General features: G+C 37.3%; 1 protein-coding gene across 1 annotated transcript in view; it reads left to right on the forward strand.

Moving 5' to 3' along the window:
* The window catches only part of LOC122808221 (vomeronasal type-2 receptor 26-like), a 174,343-nt gene that overhangs the window by 87,963 nt on the left and 65,032 nt on the right, over nucleotides 1–21,348 (forward strand). The window contains exon 3 of the mRNA XM_044079183.1: nucleotides 3,702–3,719. Coding sequence (XP_043935118.1) covers nucleotides 3,702–3,719 — 18 coding nt within the window. The remainder of the gene's footprint in view (nucleotides 1–3,701; nucleotides 3,720–21,348) is intronic.

The raw sequence follows: 21,348 nt of genomic DNA on the forward strand, positions 1-21,348 counted from the left end.
ATTGACATTTACCACAAGGTCTAGTAATCTTTATAACCTTAGCACTATCACATCTTGATCGTGGATAACATAAAATTCTTTTTAATGACTTCATATTCCTAAAGGTAAAATTCGGTTGTGAGGCCACTATATCTTTTATTTCATCATCCGTTGTTAGAACAGGCCGAAATCTTTTATATATGGGTAAAACTTGTTTAACATTGCTAGAATAATATACTGGCATTTTCACAAATTTATTTTTAACATATTGTTTAGTGTTTGTCACACCATGTTCTAAAAAATAGGGTATAGCTTGTGTTCTTCATAACTCTTTTCCCTGTGTTAAAGTAGCATTTACTTTATGTGGTTGATAACCTCTGTCTACTAACTTTTTTTGATAAATCAATTATCTCTTCCTTAAATTTATCATCATCTACACATAACCTTGAAACTCTCATCCCCAGACCTTTAACAATGTTACTAAATATATGATTGGGACGCATGCTTGTTCTACTAAATAAATTATTTCTATAACAAGTTTTTCTGTGGACTCCAGTATTTATACCCTTCACTATATCTCTCGTAATGCTTAAATCTAAATAATAGATTTCTTGATAAGAAGAATCTATAGTAAACCTGAGAAAAGATGTCCTGTTATTAATATAATCATAAAATGCTTTTAACTTATTCTGATCATCTCCCCATAATAAAAATAAATCATCAACAAACCTGCGATATAATATGATTTGTTTATGAAAAGGACCTCTTGCAATGTGTTCTTCTTCCCATGTTGCCATAATCGGATTGGCATAGCTATTGCCACAATATGTCCCAATAGCTATGCCATTCTTTAGTAAGTTTATTTCATGTTCAAACAAAAATACATTGTTCTCTAACACTGTATCCATAAGTAAACACAGAAAAGCAATAGTCTTGCTGTTAAAGCCAGTATACTCCACTAAATATTTTTGCAACATGTTTAAATCAGTCGTATTTGGAATACTTGTAAATAATGATTGAACATCCATAGTAACTAACATAAAATTCACATTGTTCATCCTATTTTAAAAAAATTATATAAATCATTCAACAATTATTTTGTATCTCTTAAAACAATGGGATTCTCATCAAACAATGGTCTAAACTTTTTCTCAAGATAAATAGATATTGATTCTGTACACCAATTCCTCCCCAAGACAATAGGTCTCGTGGGAGGATTCATTGCATCTTTATGTACTTTAGGTAAACCCTGTATCATAGGGATGACCAGGTCCTTAATCAGAAAATATGTATACAAATCATATCCAATGGTCTGCAATAAAAGGTTCTCATACATCCTATGTACTCTGTTGACCATCCTATCAACCATTCCTAGACCCAATTTTCATATAAACATCTTCATTATTGAACATCTTTCTCATGCTGGAGGTGTATTGTTGTATATCCATTATTACAACTGGGCCCCCTTTGTCATCAGGGAGCACTACTATTGTGAAATCATTTTGTAGATTCCTCAATGCAAACCATTCTTCTTTAGAAAGATTTCTAAAATACTTGCTATTACTATCAGATGAAGCAAATTGGTTATATAATTCATCAACACAAAACTTTTCATACACCTCTAATACAGGAGGATTCACAGGTACAAATGTACTAGGTTTACATAGATCAAAATTATTATTGAATTCATTATTTCCATACAAAAGTTTAAGCATAACAGCTATAATAAAGCATTTCAAATCAAGAATAGAGTCCACAACATCAGCCGTGCGAGCAGGGATGAATGATAAACCTCTCTACAATAAAGATATTTCAAATACAGTTAAATCTCTGCTGGAAATATTCCAGACTAAGGATTTACCTTCAGTGTCCACATCTTTTTTTTAAAGTATGTCCATTACTCAAGTTTGAATCCAACTTCTTTTTCATCCTCATTCTGCATCTGGAGCAGTCCCGGTGATTCTCTGTAGTTCCGCTTACAGGTAAAGGGAAACTGCAGAAAACCTGCTCCCATCTCATATCAGGAGCATTTTGCAATGTATTCAGACTTTTTACAGTCCCTACAGATATATCTTTTGATGTATACTTGATAGATGTATCTTTGGAGTTAGGCTTAATGATTGCTGCAGCATATTTAACCATGTTTTTCCTTCTGGGCCCATTTGATGTAATCCTTCCAGGTTGGGATGAGTGAACAGCAGTTACCATGACTCGTTCAGCTGCAGGAGTTTGCCCTTGCTCTGACATGTTACTTTCAGTAGGCGTTGTCCCTTTCCCTGCACTCTGATTGGTTCTCACTTTGGTTCTCGGCCAAATACATGACCCTTTAAAAAATCATTGCAATCCCTTTCTAAATTATTGAATTTATTCTGTGTGACTTTCCTTTCAAAAGTATCAAGAGAGTTCAAGAGAGTTTACTATTTGACTAAGTTTTTGATCACCTATTAATAATGAAAATGTACTATAAAGCTCATCTTGAAGCAATAGTATACTGTTATGCAGCCATTCTTCCTGGGGTTTGAAAAAGTCTATTATCAGCTTCAAATAATTGAAGATGAGTTCCAAATTAATTTTCTGCCATTTAGTAAGCATCACAGGATAAGTATCTTTATATGTGGGCATTTTAAATACCCGCAACCCTCTCAGTACTATTTGTAATGAGAGGCACGCCTCCAAGTGATATCGCTGGAACTGTAGCCATTTCAATTTATATAAAGTATCCTCTAAATGCAGTAATGTTTTTTTCAGCTGGTACATATCAAATGAGTCATCTATTTCATCATGAATCAATGCCATCCCTCCTAAAAGGGGGTTCACATTATTTTTTAAAACAGTTACTTAATCTTTCAATAGAGACTTTAACTTGTCTCTCATTCAGATTGAGTCTCGGGGTATAGTCTAACTCCACTTCAGGCACACCATCTTCAGCCATAGTCCCAGAGTCTTGGTAAGAGGCAAAAATAATTATTCCACAAAGAACAGTCAAGACACTCCAGGCAAATACTCTGCTTAGAAAAAAAATCAAATCAAAGCACATACATTAACCAGAGTAATGGCTGCGTTCAAAGTCAAGCAAGATTTGTTAATAAACATAAGCACTTTCACAGTTCCACAGACTGTTCATCAGACATTAAAGCTCACATCTTGAACTACCATTTATATACCATCAGCAACAATTAATCAATCAACACTTAAAGAACACACATTTAAAACCATCATCAAACAAAAAAATATTAAACATAGAACTATTAAAAAACAATAAAAATTATGTACACTCAAATACATTAAATACAGATATAAATATCTAAACCTAAATAGTACTAAAAATAGTACTAAAATAATACTAAAAAATAAAATTAATCTATGTAAAGGTCTAGATTTTAAAACGGGCTTCAGAGGAACTTTATCATTCAACCCCCTCCCTTTATTGGGCCTCATTTTAATAATCCATCTAGTCTCCCTTTCTTATGTTTTATTAATAATATCTCCTAACCTTTCAATCTCCTCTACCTTACCAATGACTAAAAACTTAAAATAGTGCTTGTTGCAATGATTCATATCATGTTTGCTAATGCATTTGTCGCAACATGGAAAGAATAATTCATTGCAAGATGTCCTTTGCAGAAACAAATCATATTATATCACAGGTTTATTGATTATTTATTTTTATTATGGGGAGATGATCAGGATAAGTTAAAAGCATTTTATGATTATATTAATAGCAGAATGGGTTTTCCCAGGTTTACTATGGATTTTTCTTGTCATGAAATCAGTTATTTAGATGTAATCATTACAAGAGATATAGGGAAGGGTATGAATACTAGAGTCCACAGGAAAACTTGTTATAGAAATAATTTATTGCATAGAGCAAGCGTGTATCCCAGTCATATATTTAATAACAGCATTAAAGATCAGGGGTGAGAGTTTCAATGGTATATGTAGATGGCGATACATTTAAGGAAGAGATGGTTGATTTATCAAAAAAGTTTGTAGACAAAGGTTATCAACCATATAAAGTAAATGCTACTTTAACACAGGTAAAAGAGTTATGAAGAACACAAGCTAGACCCTATTTTTCATAATATGGTGTGACAAACACTAGACAATATGTTAAAAATAATTTTGTGAGAATGCCATTATATTATTCTAGCAATGTTAAACAGGTTTTAGACATATATAAAATATTTTTCCAGTTCTAACAGTGGATGATGAAATAAAATATATAGTGGGCTCACAACCAAATTTTACCTTTAGGAATATGAAGTCATTAAAAGAATTTTGTGTTATCCAAGATCAAGATGTGATAATGTTAAGGTTATAAAGATTGCCAGACCTTGTGGTAAATGTCAATTTTATGGCTGTATAGATGATATTGGTCAGTTTTTACATCCGAACATGAATAGGAATTTTATTTTTAAACTGAATGCGGACTGTAATACTATGCATTTAGTTTACCTTGCATATTGTGAAGAATGTCAGTGCTTTTATATAGAGAAAACCAATCGTAAATTTAGAGACTGAATAAGGGAACATCAATATAATACTGGTAGGCAAATTTCTCCAAATGCATTAGCAAAACATATTATGAATCTTAACAACAAGGACTATTTTAAGTTTTTGACAAGGTGGACGAGATTGAAAGGTTAGGGGATATTATTAATAAAACAGAAGAAAGGGAGACTAGATGGATTATTAGAATGAGAGCCAGTAAAGGGAGGGGGTTGGATGATAAAGTTCCCATGAAGCCTGTTTTAAAATCTAGACTTTTATGTAGATTAATTTAATTTTTTTAGTATTAAGTACTATTTTTAGTACTATTTAGGCTTAGATATTTATATCTGTATTTAATGCATTTTAGTGTACATAGGATCATAGCAGGTCATAGGAGAAGGTCCTCTATAGGAACTGGCACCAATATTCAAAACTACACCAAAACACTATATGAGCATTTATACAGATGCATGGAATCAGAAATACCCAACAGGACTAAATCATCCTCCACAAGGAGGAGTAAACCTGTCTGGTAGACATCTGCAATAAATAAACTCTACAAGAAAAGGAAAGAATTGCTGTTCAAGACCAATAAGGAGCAAGTGCCCAGTTGGAAACAATGTCTTCTTAGCCTAAACAAGCAAATAAGAACACTAGTGAAATCCTCCAAAGCAAACCTTGAGTCCAAATTGGCCATGTCTACTAGAGACAATCATAATCAGCTCTGAAATTGTACCTTATTGGCCGTTTTGGGATGATTTCTATCCTTTTCAACTTTCTGAATTAAAAGCCCGTGTTTGCATGGGTTTGCACTTGTTTTAGCTCGGCGGAAGCTGTTTGGGCATCCTGCAGACTAGTACAGCACCAGAAATGAGAAAGAGAGACTTTTTGCTGATTCTAAGTATCTTTTTGGCTTTTTCTTGACTGTTTTTGCTTACCGCACTTTAAAAGCCATTTTTACTGTGGTTCTGTTTCTATTCCTGCATTTTATTGCTAAATCATTTCACTGTGTCTGCATGTTGATTTCATGCATGTTGATTTCAGCTTAAAGTTAATAATTTAAACTGCATTTACTGTTGTAGGCTTCACACTCAAGTGCAATAGCATTTTCTGTGCATATTTATTGTTAAATTGCATTTTTCTGTTTAATTTCACAAAAAAAGAAGAAAAAAATACTATCTGTTTTGCTCATTTCCCACGTTTTTCTATACTTCAATAGTCTGGATCCCAGGTTTGCTGGTTTCAGGACTTTATTTTGTGTTTTCTGAGTTGTCCAGACCTTGTTGTGGCAGAGTGTAGTCTTTCTGCTTATTAGTGGGAGTGGTAAGCACTGAGTAGCATATCTGTCGCAAGAGGACTGGTTTCCAGCTCTGAAATTGTACCTTATTGGCTGTTTGGGCTGATTTCTATCACTATCAATTTTCTGAGTTAAAAACCCGTGTTTGTGCAAGTTTGTGCTTTGCGCAGTGCTGCTTAGCTAGGGTTAAACTATTCCCAGTGCCATAAAGTCTGCTCTTCAATTTTTCCCTAAGAACTAGCCAGTTTCTTAGTTTTAGCACTTGAATCTGCTTCTTCAAGCTCAGCACTTAATCAGAAATTGTTGTTAGCACTAAATAAGCTACACATTACTACAGCACTCACCCTTCCTCATTCGCCTAGTGGAAAACAGTTTTTGTTCTTACTTTCCTCACTTGTCTGGAGGAAAATAGTTTTTTAGTACCTATTCAGATATGTCCAAGGGTCAGCTCCCAATGGTTTCTCCTGTCTACCTGATGAATCTGGGCGTCTTGGGGAAATGTAGCAACTGCCTCATTTACACAGACAACCCTCTTCTCCTACCATCCAGTACTACAATCTGTGAGAGATGCACTTATCTAGCCAAACTAGAGGCAAAGCTCTCTCCAACCAAGACTGGACTTGACAGTCAAGAGGAGAAGGTAAACACTTGTACCACACCACACTCATCACATAGTCCCACTAAACCTGCACCACCAAAATCCACACATAGAAACATAAAAACATTTGTGGAGGCTGTCAGTAATAATCTTCCCAAGCAACAGAGACCTCCAAAGCAGAAACCTAAGCAACCTCCACCCCCCCAACACAAACCAAATGACACATAGCCCACAAACCCAGTGTGCCACTCAACCACAGCCCATAAGGCAAACCAATGTACCCAACAGACTAGTCATAGGTGAGTCTATAGTCAGGCATACTGATGTCCCACTCACCAGGCTAAACAAGGAGAAGGTTACTGTCAGCAGCCTGCTGGGTGCCAGGATCTGCCACATAACACATGCACTCAGGTCACTCCATAACAAGTACAACTATGACTCTGTCATTGTCCATGTTGGTGTGAATGACCTGGGATGTACATCCCTGGAATACATGAAAATAAACATGGAAGAGCTCTCCAATCTTGTAGCCCAGGTAGGTATGACCCTAGCCCTGAGTAGCATCCTGCCATCACCCAGAATGATACCGCACTACAAGGACAAAATGAGTGACATCAACAATTGGTTAAGCTTCTGGTGTCATTCTAAGGGGATCTAGTATCTGTCTGCCTGGGATGACATGGTCGACAGACCACGATGCTTTGCCAGAGATGGCCTGCACCTGTCACCCCTGGGATTCCAGATACTGGCTAAGGCTCTTGCTGCCCCATATAGTGCCTTTTTTAGCAAGGTCCAAATGACAAATTCTCCACCGTAACAGGTACAGGCAAGCAAAAACTGAGGGTAATGCCACTCAATGCTAGAAGTCTAAACCTCAAAATGTACTCACTCAAGGCACTCCTTAAAATGGAGAACATGAATATCTGTGCAGTGACTGAGACCTGGTTCAAGGATCCAGAGAGCACCCCTGCATTACCAGGCCATAATTCATAACACACCTTTCAGCCATCTAACCTGGACCAGAACACTAAAGGTGGAGGTGTGTCCATATTCATTAAGGATATTCACACCTCCAAGCTAGTTGCTTAGCATAATGCATCTGAGATTATCTAAGTGCAACTAACTCTGGGCAAAACTGCAATCCAAATTGTTCCTTGCTGCAGATCCTTCACCATGTCCCAGGATTCCCACGCCTCTTTTCTTGATACACTGGAAAATATTAGGGTTCAACCAAACACCCTAATAATGGGTGATTTCAACAACCCCACCCTTTATTGGGAAAACTACTCATGTACCAACTCCTTCACTCAACACTTTCTGGAATTCATAAATTCCAAAGCCCTGGATCAACTTATCCACTCTCCCATCAGGGGCAACAATATCCTAGACCTAGTCATTACTAACATGAGTGACCGGTGTTCCACACCTGAGGTCAACTCTTCATTGGTCAGATCTGACCATAAGCTAATCGCCCTAGATATCCACATCCCACTCCCCATTAAAGAAACCACCGTAAAAAATGTCTCCAAAGCTAATTTCATGCTTCTTAAGACAGAAGCGGTGACTTCATGACACCCATGCAGATGGACAAAACAGTTATGACTGCTGAATCCTACACAAACGCACTCTATAAGCACTTACACGAGTGCATGGATCATGCTATCCCTAACAGAACAAAGATCCTATCCTCCAAAAAAAGGAAATCAATCTGGTGGTCTCCTGCCATAAACAAACTCTACAACAGAAGGAAGAAACTGTTGCAAAAGAAAGTAAAATCCCATGAGTGGAGGAGCTTCCTGGTCAGCCTCAATAAGAAGCTGAGATCCCTCATAAAATCCTCCAGACCTAGTTACAAAAACAAAATTGTCACTGATTCTAAGGACAGCCACAAAGCATTCTATAACTATGTCAAGAATCTCAATGGCAACACCCAGATCTGCTCTGAGTTACATCACAATAGCAAGAAAATTACAGAACCAACTAATATTGCCAACATCCTGGCAGATAGATTCAGTGCTAACTTTACCCCACTCTCACCCCCTAAAGAGTGCATATCTTTACCAGAAGAATGCAGAGTCCCTGTAATCACAACTATGCAGGTAAAAACTGCACTCTTTAAAGCCAAAAACACAGCATCCATGGGACTGGACAACATCCCAGGCTGCGTTTTACATGAAAGTCAGAACAAACTGGCTCCCCACCTTAGTACCATGCTCAATCATAGCCTCACTTCAGGCTTTGTGCCCATTGAATGGAGCACAGAAACAGTTATCCTAGTCCACAAAGGGGGAGCTACCACGGGCCCCGGGAACTATCACCCTATTAGCCTGATGAGCCTGGTCTGCAAGGCCATGGAATGTATCATCATGGAACTTATAAACAAAGACATTGGTAACCCCCAAACTCTTGACAGCACCCAATTCAGGTTTGTGAAAGGCAGATCGTGTCTCCTGAACCTGAATGATTTCTTTGAAGCAGTCACTAAAGCTGTAGACGAGGGTAAGGTGGTTCACACATCCTATCTTGACCTCGCCAAGGCTTTCAACACCATCCCAAATTCTAGAATTATAGAGAAACTCTCTAAACTAGGCATAAATCCCAATATCAGAAGGTGGGTTGCCAACTGGCTCACTGGCAGAACTCACACTGTAAATGTGAAGACTCCAAATTCAACATCAAACCAGTGACAAGTGGAGTACCACAGGGTTCAGTCCTGGGTCCTCTCCTGTTTGTTATCTACTTCTCTGAAGTACAGGCTAACACAGAACGTCTCTGGCTAATGAAGTTCACAGATGACTGCAAACTAGGAGCCATAATCGAGTCCCCAAATGATGTGGACATCCCACAGAAGGGCCTCACTGAGACAGATGCCTGGTGTCAGAGCCATTGTCTCAAACTCAATGCCAAAAAGTGCATTGTCATCCCCTTTTGTAAAAACTCTGTATTCATGAACTACTACATAGGTGGCAGGCTACCTAACACCAAAAGTGTGATAAGAGTCATTTAGACCCAGGTAGACAGTAGTCTCTCCTTTGAAAATCACATCACCACCATGGTCAGGAAATACTTTTACATGGCACACCTCATCACAAAAGGGTTCTCATCCAGGAAAAAAAGAGGTCATTGTTCCCCTCTACTCATTACTCATTAGACCCATTATAGAGTACAATACACCTTTTGGAATGTACCTCACAAGACATCTACAACAGCTTGAAAGGCCTCAGAAGTACCTCAAAAAGAGGATTACCAGCCTTAAATAGATGCTCTACACTGACCATCTCAAAAAACTCCAGCTTTATTCCATAGCATATTGCTTACTCTGAGGTGATCTCTACCAAACATGCAAAGCTATGTTAACCCCAGAGCTGTTAGACATGCTCCACCTAAATACATCCCAATCCCTCTGAGCTACATGCTCTAGGGACCTAAACCTTGTCACCACAATAAACAGAACAAGCTGGAGGGATAGATTCCTGTCCCAGAGACTTCCCATACTCTGGAACAAGCTATCCATCTATATCAAACAAAGCTCCTCATTAGCACTCTTCAAGAAAAATCTTGACGAGTGGATGGAAAATAAGAAATTCACCCCGGGATCACTTTTGTGGCTCTGCTTGACAGGGGCACAGGAAAATAATTTTCTTGGGTGGCAAAAGTCAGGGAACCTTGTTGGCTAGGCTTACTTAGTCCCTTGGGCCAATAGCCTAATACCTACCTATGAACCTATTAGTTCTTCTTCACATATGTCTGCAACCTTAAAGGAAGCACCCAGATCTGTTCAGAACTGGTGGTCAAGGACACCACATATGCAAATGCCGCAGATATAGCAAACTTTCTGGCTGACTGATTCAGTGAAAGGCACAAAATACAGCCTCCATGGGACCTGATGACATCCCAGGCTGCATCCTATGTGAACTCAGTCAGGAACCTGTAGCACCATTAGGCACCCTATTCAACCAAAGCCTGAGTACTGGCTTCATCCTAGCTGAGTGGAGGACAGCCACTGTCATCTCTATACACAAAGGTGGAGCATCCACCGATCTGGGAATTTATAGATCCATCAGACTAACTAGCCTGATCTGCAAGGCCATGGAACAGATAACATGGACATTGGCAGCCTCAAAATACTTGATCCCACACAGTTTAGCTTCATCAAGGGAAGATCATGTCTGCTAAATTTGGTGGACTTCTTTGAGAGTCACCAAAGCCATGGGCAAGGGGAAGACGGTGCACACTGCCTACCTTGACCTGGCCAAAGCCTTTGACACCATTCCCCACTCAGGCATAATAGATAAACTGTCTCAACTAGGCATCAGTCCATATGTTACCAGATGGGTAGCAAACTGACGCACTGATAGAACCCACGTAGTCAAAATAGGGAAAGCTACCTCAAGCAGTAGACCTGTAACAAGCAGCATACCCCAGGTTCGGTCTTGGGGCCTCTGTTATATGGGATATACTTTTCTGAGGTACAGGCCAAAACCAGTGGGCTATGGCTGACCAAATTGGCAGATGACTACAAGCTGGGTGCTGTCATCAATTCCCCCAGTGATGTAGACATCGTCCAAGAGGGTCTTACTCAGACAAATGACTGGTGCCAGAAACATGGCCTCAAGCTGAATACTAAAAAATGCATCATCATCCCCTTTGGGGAGAGTGACGTTCTCACAAATTATGACATTAATAACAATGTCCTAAGCACTCAGTCAGCTGTGAGGGTTGTGGGCATCCAGGTTGATAGCAGCCTGACTTTTGACCACCATGTTGCTTCCATTGTATGGAAAGCCTTCTACACGGCCCACCTCATAAGTAAGGGTATCTCATCCAGGGACAAGGAGGTCATAACATCCCTGTATTCTTCCCTTATAAGGCCCATTATTGAGTACAATGCCCCTGTCAGCATGTACCTCACAAAGCCTATGCAGCAGCTGGAGAGACCACAGAAGTTCCTCAGCAGCAGAATCCAGGTCCTCAAACATCTACTATACACAGATAGGCTAAAAGCCCTATCACTCTACTCAGTTTCATACTGACTCCTCAGAGGTGACCTTTTTCTGGCATACAAGGCAATCATGGATCCAACTTGGTGGGACTGCTGCATATCCACAAGTTAAGCTCCTCTTGAGTAACCCGCATGCACAGCCTCAACCTGGTCTGTGACATCAACAAGACTTGTTGGCGGGACAGATGTGTGCCCCAGATACTCCCCCATGTATGGAATAGGCTCCCTCTCCACATCAAACAGAGTATCTCTTTACCCCTTTTTAAGTGCATCCTGGATAACTGGATGGGAAACACAAAATATACCCCTGGGATTCCATCCATGTCCCTGCTGGACAGGGACATCAGGTGCTGATTTGTCCAAACATGGGCTAAACTCTTGGCTAGGCTTATAAGGGCCTCAGGGCCAATAGCCTAGTAACCTCCTATGATCCTATGTACATAGTTTTTATTGTTTTTTAATAGTGCTATGTTTAATGTTGTTTTGTTTGCTGATGATTTTAAATGTGTGTTCTTTAAGTGTTGATTGATTAATTGTTACTAATGGTATATAACTGTTAGATCAAGATGTGAGCTTTAACTATTGATGAAGCAGTCTGTGGAACTGTGAAAGCGCTTATGTTTATTAATAAATCTTGCTTGACTTTGAACACAGCCATTAAGTTACTCTGCTTAATCTATGTGCTTGTATTTAATTTATGTAGTATTACCTTTTGCTCTACAAACTGTAATAAAACAGATATGTAATCACGCCAAAAAATAATGGGATCAATCAGACTCAAACCTCCCTTGCTAACTTCATTATATAACAACCTTCTCTTGACAGAATTTAATTTAGAACCCCACAAAGCAAAGAAAAGAAATCATTTATATCTAAATAAATAAAAAAAAAATTTTTGTTTTGTCTTTTCAGCTTTTCCCGGTTAGGGATCGCCACAGCGGAACTCTGGTCCACTAATGATTGACAGTCGATTTTTATGGTGCTGAGTTGCCAGCCTGACGCTCAACCTTCAGCAAAGGCACGCCATTCACGCATGTCTTTCGGAGGCCACTCGACCACGGGGAAGACATGCAGACTCCACACAGAAGGCACTCCAGCCGAGAATCAAACAGGAGAATCTCTTGCTGTGAGGCAACAATGCTACCTTTGTACCACCGCGGATCAGAGAGCTCCAGTAGGCAGAGTACAAATACATTAGGAACAATCCTCAATGATTTATTTATTCATTTATTTATTTATTTAAATAAATAAAAAATACATAAAATAAATAAATCATTGAGCATTGTTCCTAATGTTTTTGTACTCTGCTTACTGGAGCATTTCTCCCCGAACCTCCGCTGAAAATGGACATATATCCAGTCAGACTTTCCCGGTAAACAAATGTAAAATAAATAAATAAATACATTTATATGCTTTATGAAAACAACTTGCAAACAAAGACATCTCCCAATAATGCAAGTACCCGGTACCATTGAATGCATTAAAACAGACCTTCTTTACAAATGATAAATCATATAACTTTGAAAGTTTAATAATGTCCCACAAATCATTTAAAACATTCTGCCACTGACTTTTAACAAATTCCACACTTCCAAATGTAATACCTATTACTTCTATATCCCTCATCCTAAAATATTTCCCCTATCTGGACTACATCCCCATAAACATACTATTTTCCTTAATTAAACATGATCTAACATTCCATAATACCATTACTAACATACTCATCACCTCAGCTGTCCACTTTTTATTCTTCACTGTTATAACTATATAACCAGCGTATTTCACAATCAGTGGAATTTCAGTTTTTCCCACATAACATACACTAGCATGAGTCAGTCTCTTTTTACTTTTTGAATAATGTAATTTGTCACTAATCTTAACTGTATAGCACTCAAAGGGCATCCTAGCTTTAACTCTTTCTGAATAGGTATCTTTTTCCTATCTATCCTTTAGTACAGGAATAACATATGAACTCTGATAAACAGATTTTAAAATGTCAGTCTCTTTCTCTATATTGCAGCAGTCTTCTTCTTCTTTTTTCGGCTTTTCCCGGTTAGGGGTCACCATAGTGGATCACCTGTCCGCTCATGATTGGCAGTGGAGTTTTACGGTGTTGAGTTGTCAGCCTGGCACCCAACCTACCACAGAATGCACAAACATGCATGCACTCATACCTAGGGCCAATTTAGAGTGTCCAATCCACCTACAGCATGTCTTTGAGATGTGGGAATAAACCGGAGCACCTGAAGGAAACCCACGCGACCACAGGTAGGACATGCAGACTCTGCACAGAAGGCACCCCAGCCAAAGATCAAACTGGAGAACCTCTTGTTATTTTCCTGTGTTTCATGCTGTCATATGCCTTTTTTATATCACACATATATCTTTTTATTCAATACTTTTCTTCTTGTTTCTGTATAAATGATTTAACAATAATAAGCATTTCTTTCATTTTTCTACCCTTTATCACATTACCCGCTCTCCTATTACTTCCTTGATGGCCTTATTAAACCTTTCTTGATAGGTACTCATTAAAATCTTATAAGCAACATCACTCAAAGATATTGATGTACAGTTTGTTAACTTGCCCTTTTCTCCTTTCTTCCATAATAGCTTTACAACATCTAAACAACATATGTTGTTTCTCATACCATTACTAAACTATTCATTAAGCACATTTAGCAAGCATTTGTTTTCCACATGCCACATTTCCTTATTAAAGACATATCCAGTTATGTCATGTAATGGCTGTGAATTCACCTTAGCCTTACTTATATTTGTATTATTCACTTCTACAATTGATATGCCTCTCTGAAGTTCACTTCTAATCCTATCAGAAATTTCCACAACATCCCACTCACTGCTATATGCTACATCTCCATTGGGCTACATTTTCCATAAATACCTCTCTACTGTTTGCATAGCAGAATTACCATATTTTTTTCTAAGTTTTCCCTATCATTTTTAACCTCTCATATAATTTTTTCATCAAAGTTGTCTTACCTAAGAATGGATTTACTTCTTTTCTACCCATAAGTGTATATTTTTTCTTTTATTTTTCCTTTCATTATTTTACTTTTCTGCCTTACCTATATTTTATTATGGTTATACAATTTTCTTAACCTATTATTCTGTATCCCCATACTGTTTATATGTTTCTTCATTCACTACTTTTTGACATCTAAAGCTATCCAGCACTCTCTCCATCTACTATAAAATTCCTTCATCCCTACATGATCTTTAAACAAGCTTTCTTTCTTCCTTGAAAATCCTTAATTCACTACAAACACCAGTCAGATGTTTAATACATTTCCCCTCTTTAATAATCCCTCATTATCAACAAAAGCTGTCCTTGCTGCAACATGATCTGATATGTATAATCCCACTACCATAATTTATTTCCTTCATAGAATGACTATACAGAGTAAAATCAGTTTCAGTCCTTAACAATCCCCTTTTATAAGTATACTGTGTTTCTTTCTCTAAATCTGTAAAAAAAAAAAAAATAAATAAATAAATAAAATAGTCTTACATCATACTCTTACCAACCATAGCATCTTTTCCAATCTTTCTTTCTTTAGGTCAAAACTGAACTTACTAAAAATAACTAATTCCATATTAACTCCTAAATACTTAGTTACTTCCTCAAACAAGTAAGTTCTTTCTACTACTTTAGGACTTGTATGCAAAACAATTATCCTAATAATATACCTTTAATGATGCAATCACATATCATTAATCTTCCTGCATTTAGTCTGTGAATATTTAAAATTTTAATATTTTGTGGATTTACTAAAACTTGACACAAGAACATTTGTTGCCTCCCAAACACAAAACTATTTCTCCACCTCATAAATGCTTAACCTGCTCTTTCTGTTCCAAATAAGTAACATATATAAAAGGAAAATTATTTTTTTTCACCTCTTCTCTCACTATTCATTATACTGTTAGCACTTAAAGAGATAATTAAACAAAATATAGTTCCTAATTTCTTGTACCGGAGTATCTCACCAAAAGATTAGTTTTATTTTTCGAATGTGTACCTTATTTCTTATAGATGTCCATTTTCTTTCATTTTTGCATACAAAAAAAAAAAAAACTAATGCTGGTCTCCCTTATCTCCTTTGCTCACTTGTATTTCATCTTCCTCCTTTTCACTATTTCCAGAATCTACGACACCACCCAAGTCTTGTATTTTTATTTACACAGTAGTTTGTAATACTTCGGCATCAGATTCCTCCTGCTGAATATCATTGCTGTCTCCTGCAGCATGTCTTTCACCAGATTTATGCTGTTCTTGTTCATGATCAAAATATAAATGTGATTTTTTGATTGCATTTATAACATTGTAACTTAAAATTTTTAGCTGTATAATATACCTGCCTATACATGTTATACCTTTGCTTCTTATAATTAAATGATTATTGGCTCCACAAAATAGCACATTTTAGGTTGTCCTGGGTACCTCAATGTAACCCTTACACTGTCTATTTAATAAGACAAGTACAATATCATTAACTTCTTTCACTGTAGCCCACATTTTGCATACATCTTTCCGCAAACGTCTTTCATTATACATTTTTCACATTATGTAATTCTTTACATCTATTAGTGAAATACATATCAGGATCTGTTATAACATCATTTCACAATGATACTGTCAGTATATTTTTCATAGCATTCATTGCCCCTGTATAAGTATACTCATTCTAAGGGTAAACACGTGTCTTAGTTTCTATTGTATTAAAAAAATGGTTCATTGTTTCAAATGCCTCAAAAATAACATCACAGAACATCTTTCTCCCCAACAATATCAGGGAACAAATTTTTGAAGGCTCAAAACCCAGAGCCTTTACCAAACTGTCCAATGCAAAATATGCTTAACTTACAGTTTTCTCATAGCAATCCATAATATAGGTCTTTCCCTTTCAGCGGTTGTATGATCCAGTTTTTGTTCTGCTACAGTCACAACAATGGCATACCAAATTAACTGAATAACACCCATGAACCAATGTAAAATGTTTACCATTAACCAAATCACAAGCTAAACAACCAAAGCGGGAGACAAAGAAAGAAATTTTAATATTGGGCGCTTTCATTCCTATAATACAGAGGACATAATCAGAATGAGAAAAGTGGGAAAATGAGAATGAAAAGCAATAATGGTATCTATCAACATGGAGCACTATTCAAAGGTAGGAAATATACATATATATTTTTAATGTTCCATACTCCATCAGTAACAGAAAGGAACCGGTAAAAAGGAGGGGGCACAGATAGGCAGATAGTTATATGGTCTGTCTTATTATTTATCAGTGTATTTATTTATTTTACATTTGTTGACTGGAGAAGTCTGGCTGGGCACAAAGACCATTTTTCAGTGGAGTCCTGGGGAGAAAAGCTCCAGTACATAAGTTCAACAAATTTTATAACATTTGTATTTTCATACACCATTAAGCTTTCTCTTTGAAGCATTGGGGAAAAGTAGTTGAATGAAAAATGAGAGAAGTGGGGACAGAAATAATTATGGAAAACCAGTCTTAGGCTTGCCTGTAATGTATTCAAGCACAGTGAAATGGAAGGCATGACACTGTCACAAAAGTAAAATTAAAATCAAAGGACATGAGTAGCAACTATGTAAAAGGGTAGAGATAAATAGGTGCAAACAACTGATAGGAGACAATTAAGCAGAAGTGAAAGCAAGAAGGAATGGGCCAAAACAGAACTGAAAAAAAGGACAAGGTTTACCACCCAAGTCCAGAGGCACTCAAATTACAGGCCAAAGGATGAGAAATCCAATCATGTGGGGGAGGAGCTGAATAGAGGCAAAGGACAGCAGACCCAACTCAGCATGTAAACTCACGAGATGAGAGACATTTAAAGAGATCAAAAGGGAATTAACACACACTGAAAGTGGTAAACTAGAACATGGGGGTGTTTGGGGGGCTTTGTGCCCTATCACAAGGGAAAACATACACGAGAGAATGAATAGAGGGATGTGGTACTGCTCCAAGAGACCACATGAAAAGTAAAAGAGGGAGGGGAAGTCATGAGCACATAGTACTCCAAATGTGAAACAGACAATAAAACAGGAGGTGGCAAGAGGGAAATGGCCACCCTTTTTAGAAAGTAGTGACCAAAAGAGTGCAGAAAAGTAGGGAGAGGAGATGGATTACTTGGCAAGGAACAATAAACAGAAAGAGATGTACAATAAGGAACCTGTATTCCCTAAGCAAGGATCTACAGGACTTTTACAGCAGGTTCTTTGAAAAAAATAGAATTAGATAAAAACAAATGGAGGGGAAATCATTGCAGGGGATTTCAATGTCACATTAGATTTCAAGAAAGGCAGGCTCTTTGGTAAAAGAGAGTGCAGTATAAAGATGACAACAGATATCGAAAGGATCATGAAGAAAGGACAGTGGAAGAGTATATGGTAGGAAAGAGACCCTGAAAACAGGAAATACACATTTACCAGTAACAGGTTGATTCATGCCAGTACAGTCGTCAGGATTTTAGGGAAAGAGGAAACTCTAAAAATGGTGGAGATAACAGGAATACAAGCGAGATAAATATCAGACCATGCCACACTAGCAATGGCAATAAGGACAGACAGAGGGAAGAATGGGAGAGATTGGAATAAAGATGGATGAGCTACGAGTGAAAAGATTAGGAATGGAAGCAACAATTGCAAAAATGGAAAGCAGAGAGTTAGATATTGAAGGGTAGTTAAAGTCACCCAAAATAAGGGAGATTTTGCTAATAGTGAGATCATTTAGAACACTAAAGAATCTGATATGATCATCAGGAGGCAAAGGCAAATAAATAAATAACATTAAGAATTAACCTTATATGCCTTTAGTCAGGAACAACACTTCAGGATGTGCAAACAAAAATTTATTCTTACAGCACTGGGAGACAGTCTTCATAGCAGATGTCAAAATAGTCTCTCTGAACAGAGACAAACCACATTTTTTATACATTTTTCTTATCAGACCTGGTCATGTACTCTCATTACATTACAGTGACTGTGTCCTATAGAAAACTTTGCAAATGTCCTCATCCCTTGTGATTTTTGCTTCAGACTTCACATGAACACCTAACTATACATGATCCACCTGCTTCCAATGGGTCTTGTTTTTGACCTTGGATGTTTCAAACCTGCCCTAGCAACAACACACTCCTAGCCTGGAGGAGTCAGGCTACAAATTCCTTTTGTAGTAACTGCAACACATACTATTCTTTTTTATTACATACTAAAAGAATGCAGTTTAAAAGACAGTAATACTGTGGCTTATGAAGCTGTATTTTTCCCAGCCTTGCATACAAATTATATTTGCTTTTTAGCAATATATTATAGCATCATTAATAAACTGAAATTAATATATATTTTAATAAGCTGGTCTTGTCCCATAACACAGTGTCCCATAACAAGCTATTAGCTGATAATTAACTACCTAAAATAATACGTAGTTCAATGAGTTCAGTTTGAGAGCCCCTAGGGATTTGCTTGACAGTAATAAATTCACTGATAAATATGAAGTCTCAAACACAGTTGCAATTGGACCTGAAAGCAGGAAAAGCACAACACCCTAGTTTAAAGGCAGTGCTCTCTTTGCAACTAAACTATGTTTCAGTAACCACACTAGCAAAGATGCTTCCAAATGCAGGAGTGCCTCAAGATCAGCAATTTATTGTTTAGACCTCTGGTAATACAGTGAGCCACCATAATGCAATCTGATTTTGTGACTATGTTAGTTACAGTATGCTACGGTATACTCACAAAGGAAAAGTAGACCTGTATCCAGAAAAGGTCCTAGTTCCTTCAGACTTGAGTGGCATTTTAGTACCAGTGAAATAGGCAGGACCAATATACACAACCAAAAATGCTCAATAGATGTAGGAAATGGACCAGAGAGAGATATATCTCTGCCTTATCAGTCAGCAAGTGTCTCTTTGAATCCCCAAGAAATATATAGTAGACACTCCAAATAACTGGTAGATAGAAGTTTGTTAATCAGTCCTTTATTATTGCATCCAAGTGCCACTTAGTGTCACAGAAGAGTACAGGGTTCAGTCACTGTTTTTATTGTATAGTGAATGGGAGTGGATAGGGCTGGCAGCCAATCAGTGTTTGTAGATGTGTAAGAGTGTGCTGAACCTTTTATTCAAATTCGCGCTGAAAGGTGAACCCAGTCCTCACACTCCCATTGGATTATCACAGAGATCATGAATCACCAGTCAGAATTATTACAATTCCACCTATAGTTTAAATAATTTAAATAAACCACCAATCAGAATTGTTACAATTCTATCTATAGTTTAAATAACTTTTGAACATTCAGTCACTAAAATGCAATGAGTAAAATGCAATGTGTAAAACAGGAGTGTTTACAAACCAAAGTAATTTAATTCATGTGTTAAGAGTGTCAGATGGGTACCTAAATAAGTTAACTATATTAAATATTTGCTGCACTTTCAAATTTCTTCTTCAGGGATGCAATCATACTCTAATGGGAACTTTTAATACGTTTCTAATAGGTTTTTAACAAAAAATCATAATTGTAGAGATTCAAGTTAATAATCAAAATAATAATCAAAACTGAAAAGACTGAAACTGCTAAATATGAAGACCCTCATATCACTTTAAATGAATTACAAATAAAAACTACAGATAGAAAGCAAGTAAATGAATTAAATGAAAAAAAAAAACTACCAATAAAAAGTGAATCCAGGTGCAAGGTACAGTGGAGATAAAAACATGGAATCTAGTATTCCAGAATTTAATCAAGAGCTATAGTGAAGGTAGTAGAAAAATAACATCTAGCACTCCAAAACTTAAGCAAAGGCAATGAAAAACCTTATGGTACCAATCTATAAGCTGAGCTGGTGCTGTGGAAAGCTAATGTAAAAAATGATCTTAATCCTAAGTGATATTTATAGTGGTCAAGTTTTCTGAGGTTTAGGATCAGGACGATAGACTCTTTGGTATTCAGTCCTATTTTTTTTCTGGGCCATTAGATGAACCTGCCATATTAGTTCCTTTTTCTTCAGTAAATCATTGTGGTTACCATCTGATTGGTTTTTAAAAATATGGTAGAGAAAGTGGAATTTGAAGACATTGTGCCCTGCATTATGCTTTGCATGCACACAGTGTTTGAAAGGTTGAGGTATCTTAGGTCATGCAGGTGTTTGGCTAGTCTTGATTTTAGTTTGTTAACTGTTTTTCCTACATAAAAAGCTTTGCATCTGGTGCACTGTACCCAATATACTACCACTTCGGTGTTGCAATCTCCCCTAACATGTGTGGGGAATTCAATGTGGTTGTTGGGACAGTAAAAGTTTTTTTTTGGCTCATGTAGCCGCAGTAAACACAAGGAGGGTTACTGCAAGGGAATGTTCCTTCTACCGTAGTGGTCATTGGTTAAATTTTGTCAAGAAAATCCCTTATGTTCTTACCTCTCCTCAGGGTGAAGTTCCTTCTGTGCAGGGAAATAATGCCAGATAGTCCTGTTGTCTCTTATGATGGATCAATTGTCTAGAATGACTTTGATGGTTTCTTGGTAGTCCAGTGAGTATTTTAATATCATGTTACAGTTCCATTTGTCATTGTTCAATTCTAAGGAGGTCACACTTGTGTTTCTGAAAGTGGGAAATGTCCTTAGTTCGCCTTTAGATTTTTTTAGGATAATAGATGTTAAAATATCCATAAGCAGTCCATTGCAGTATCCCTAGGAAGGAAGTCTTTTTCCAGGTTAGGAATGTTCTTCATGAAGTATTTAATTCCCTTGATACTCTTGCTATTCTGAGTCCCTGAGACTTAATAACATTTCTTTTAAGTCTGTGGGGGTGCATACTGTGTGCATGTAGTAAAAGGTTTACCCTTGTAGGCTTATGGTACTGATCATGCTTTAGTTCAGCAGTGCATCTTGTTCTAGCTGTATTTTGTCATAAACCGGAGGAAGTTTGTTGTGGTAC

This window comes from Protopterus annectens, chromosome 8.part0 (genome assembly GCF_019279795.1).
Source record: "Protopterus annectens isolate FY-2018-M chromosome 8.part0, PAN1.0, whole genome shotgun sequence".
In the NCBI taxonomy this organism is placed as follows: Eukaryota; Metazoa; Chordata; order Ceratodontiformes; family Protopteridae; genus Protopterus; species Protopterus annectens.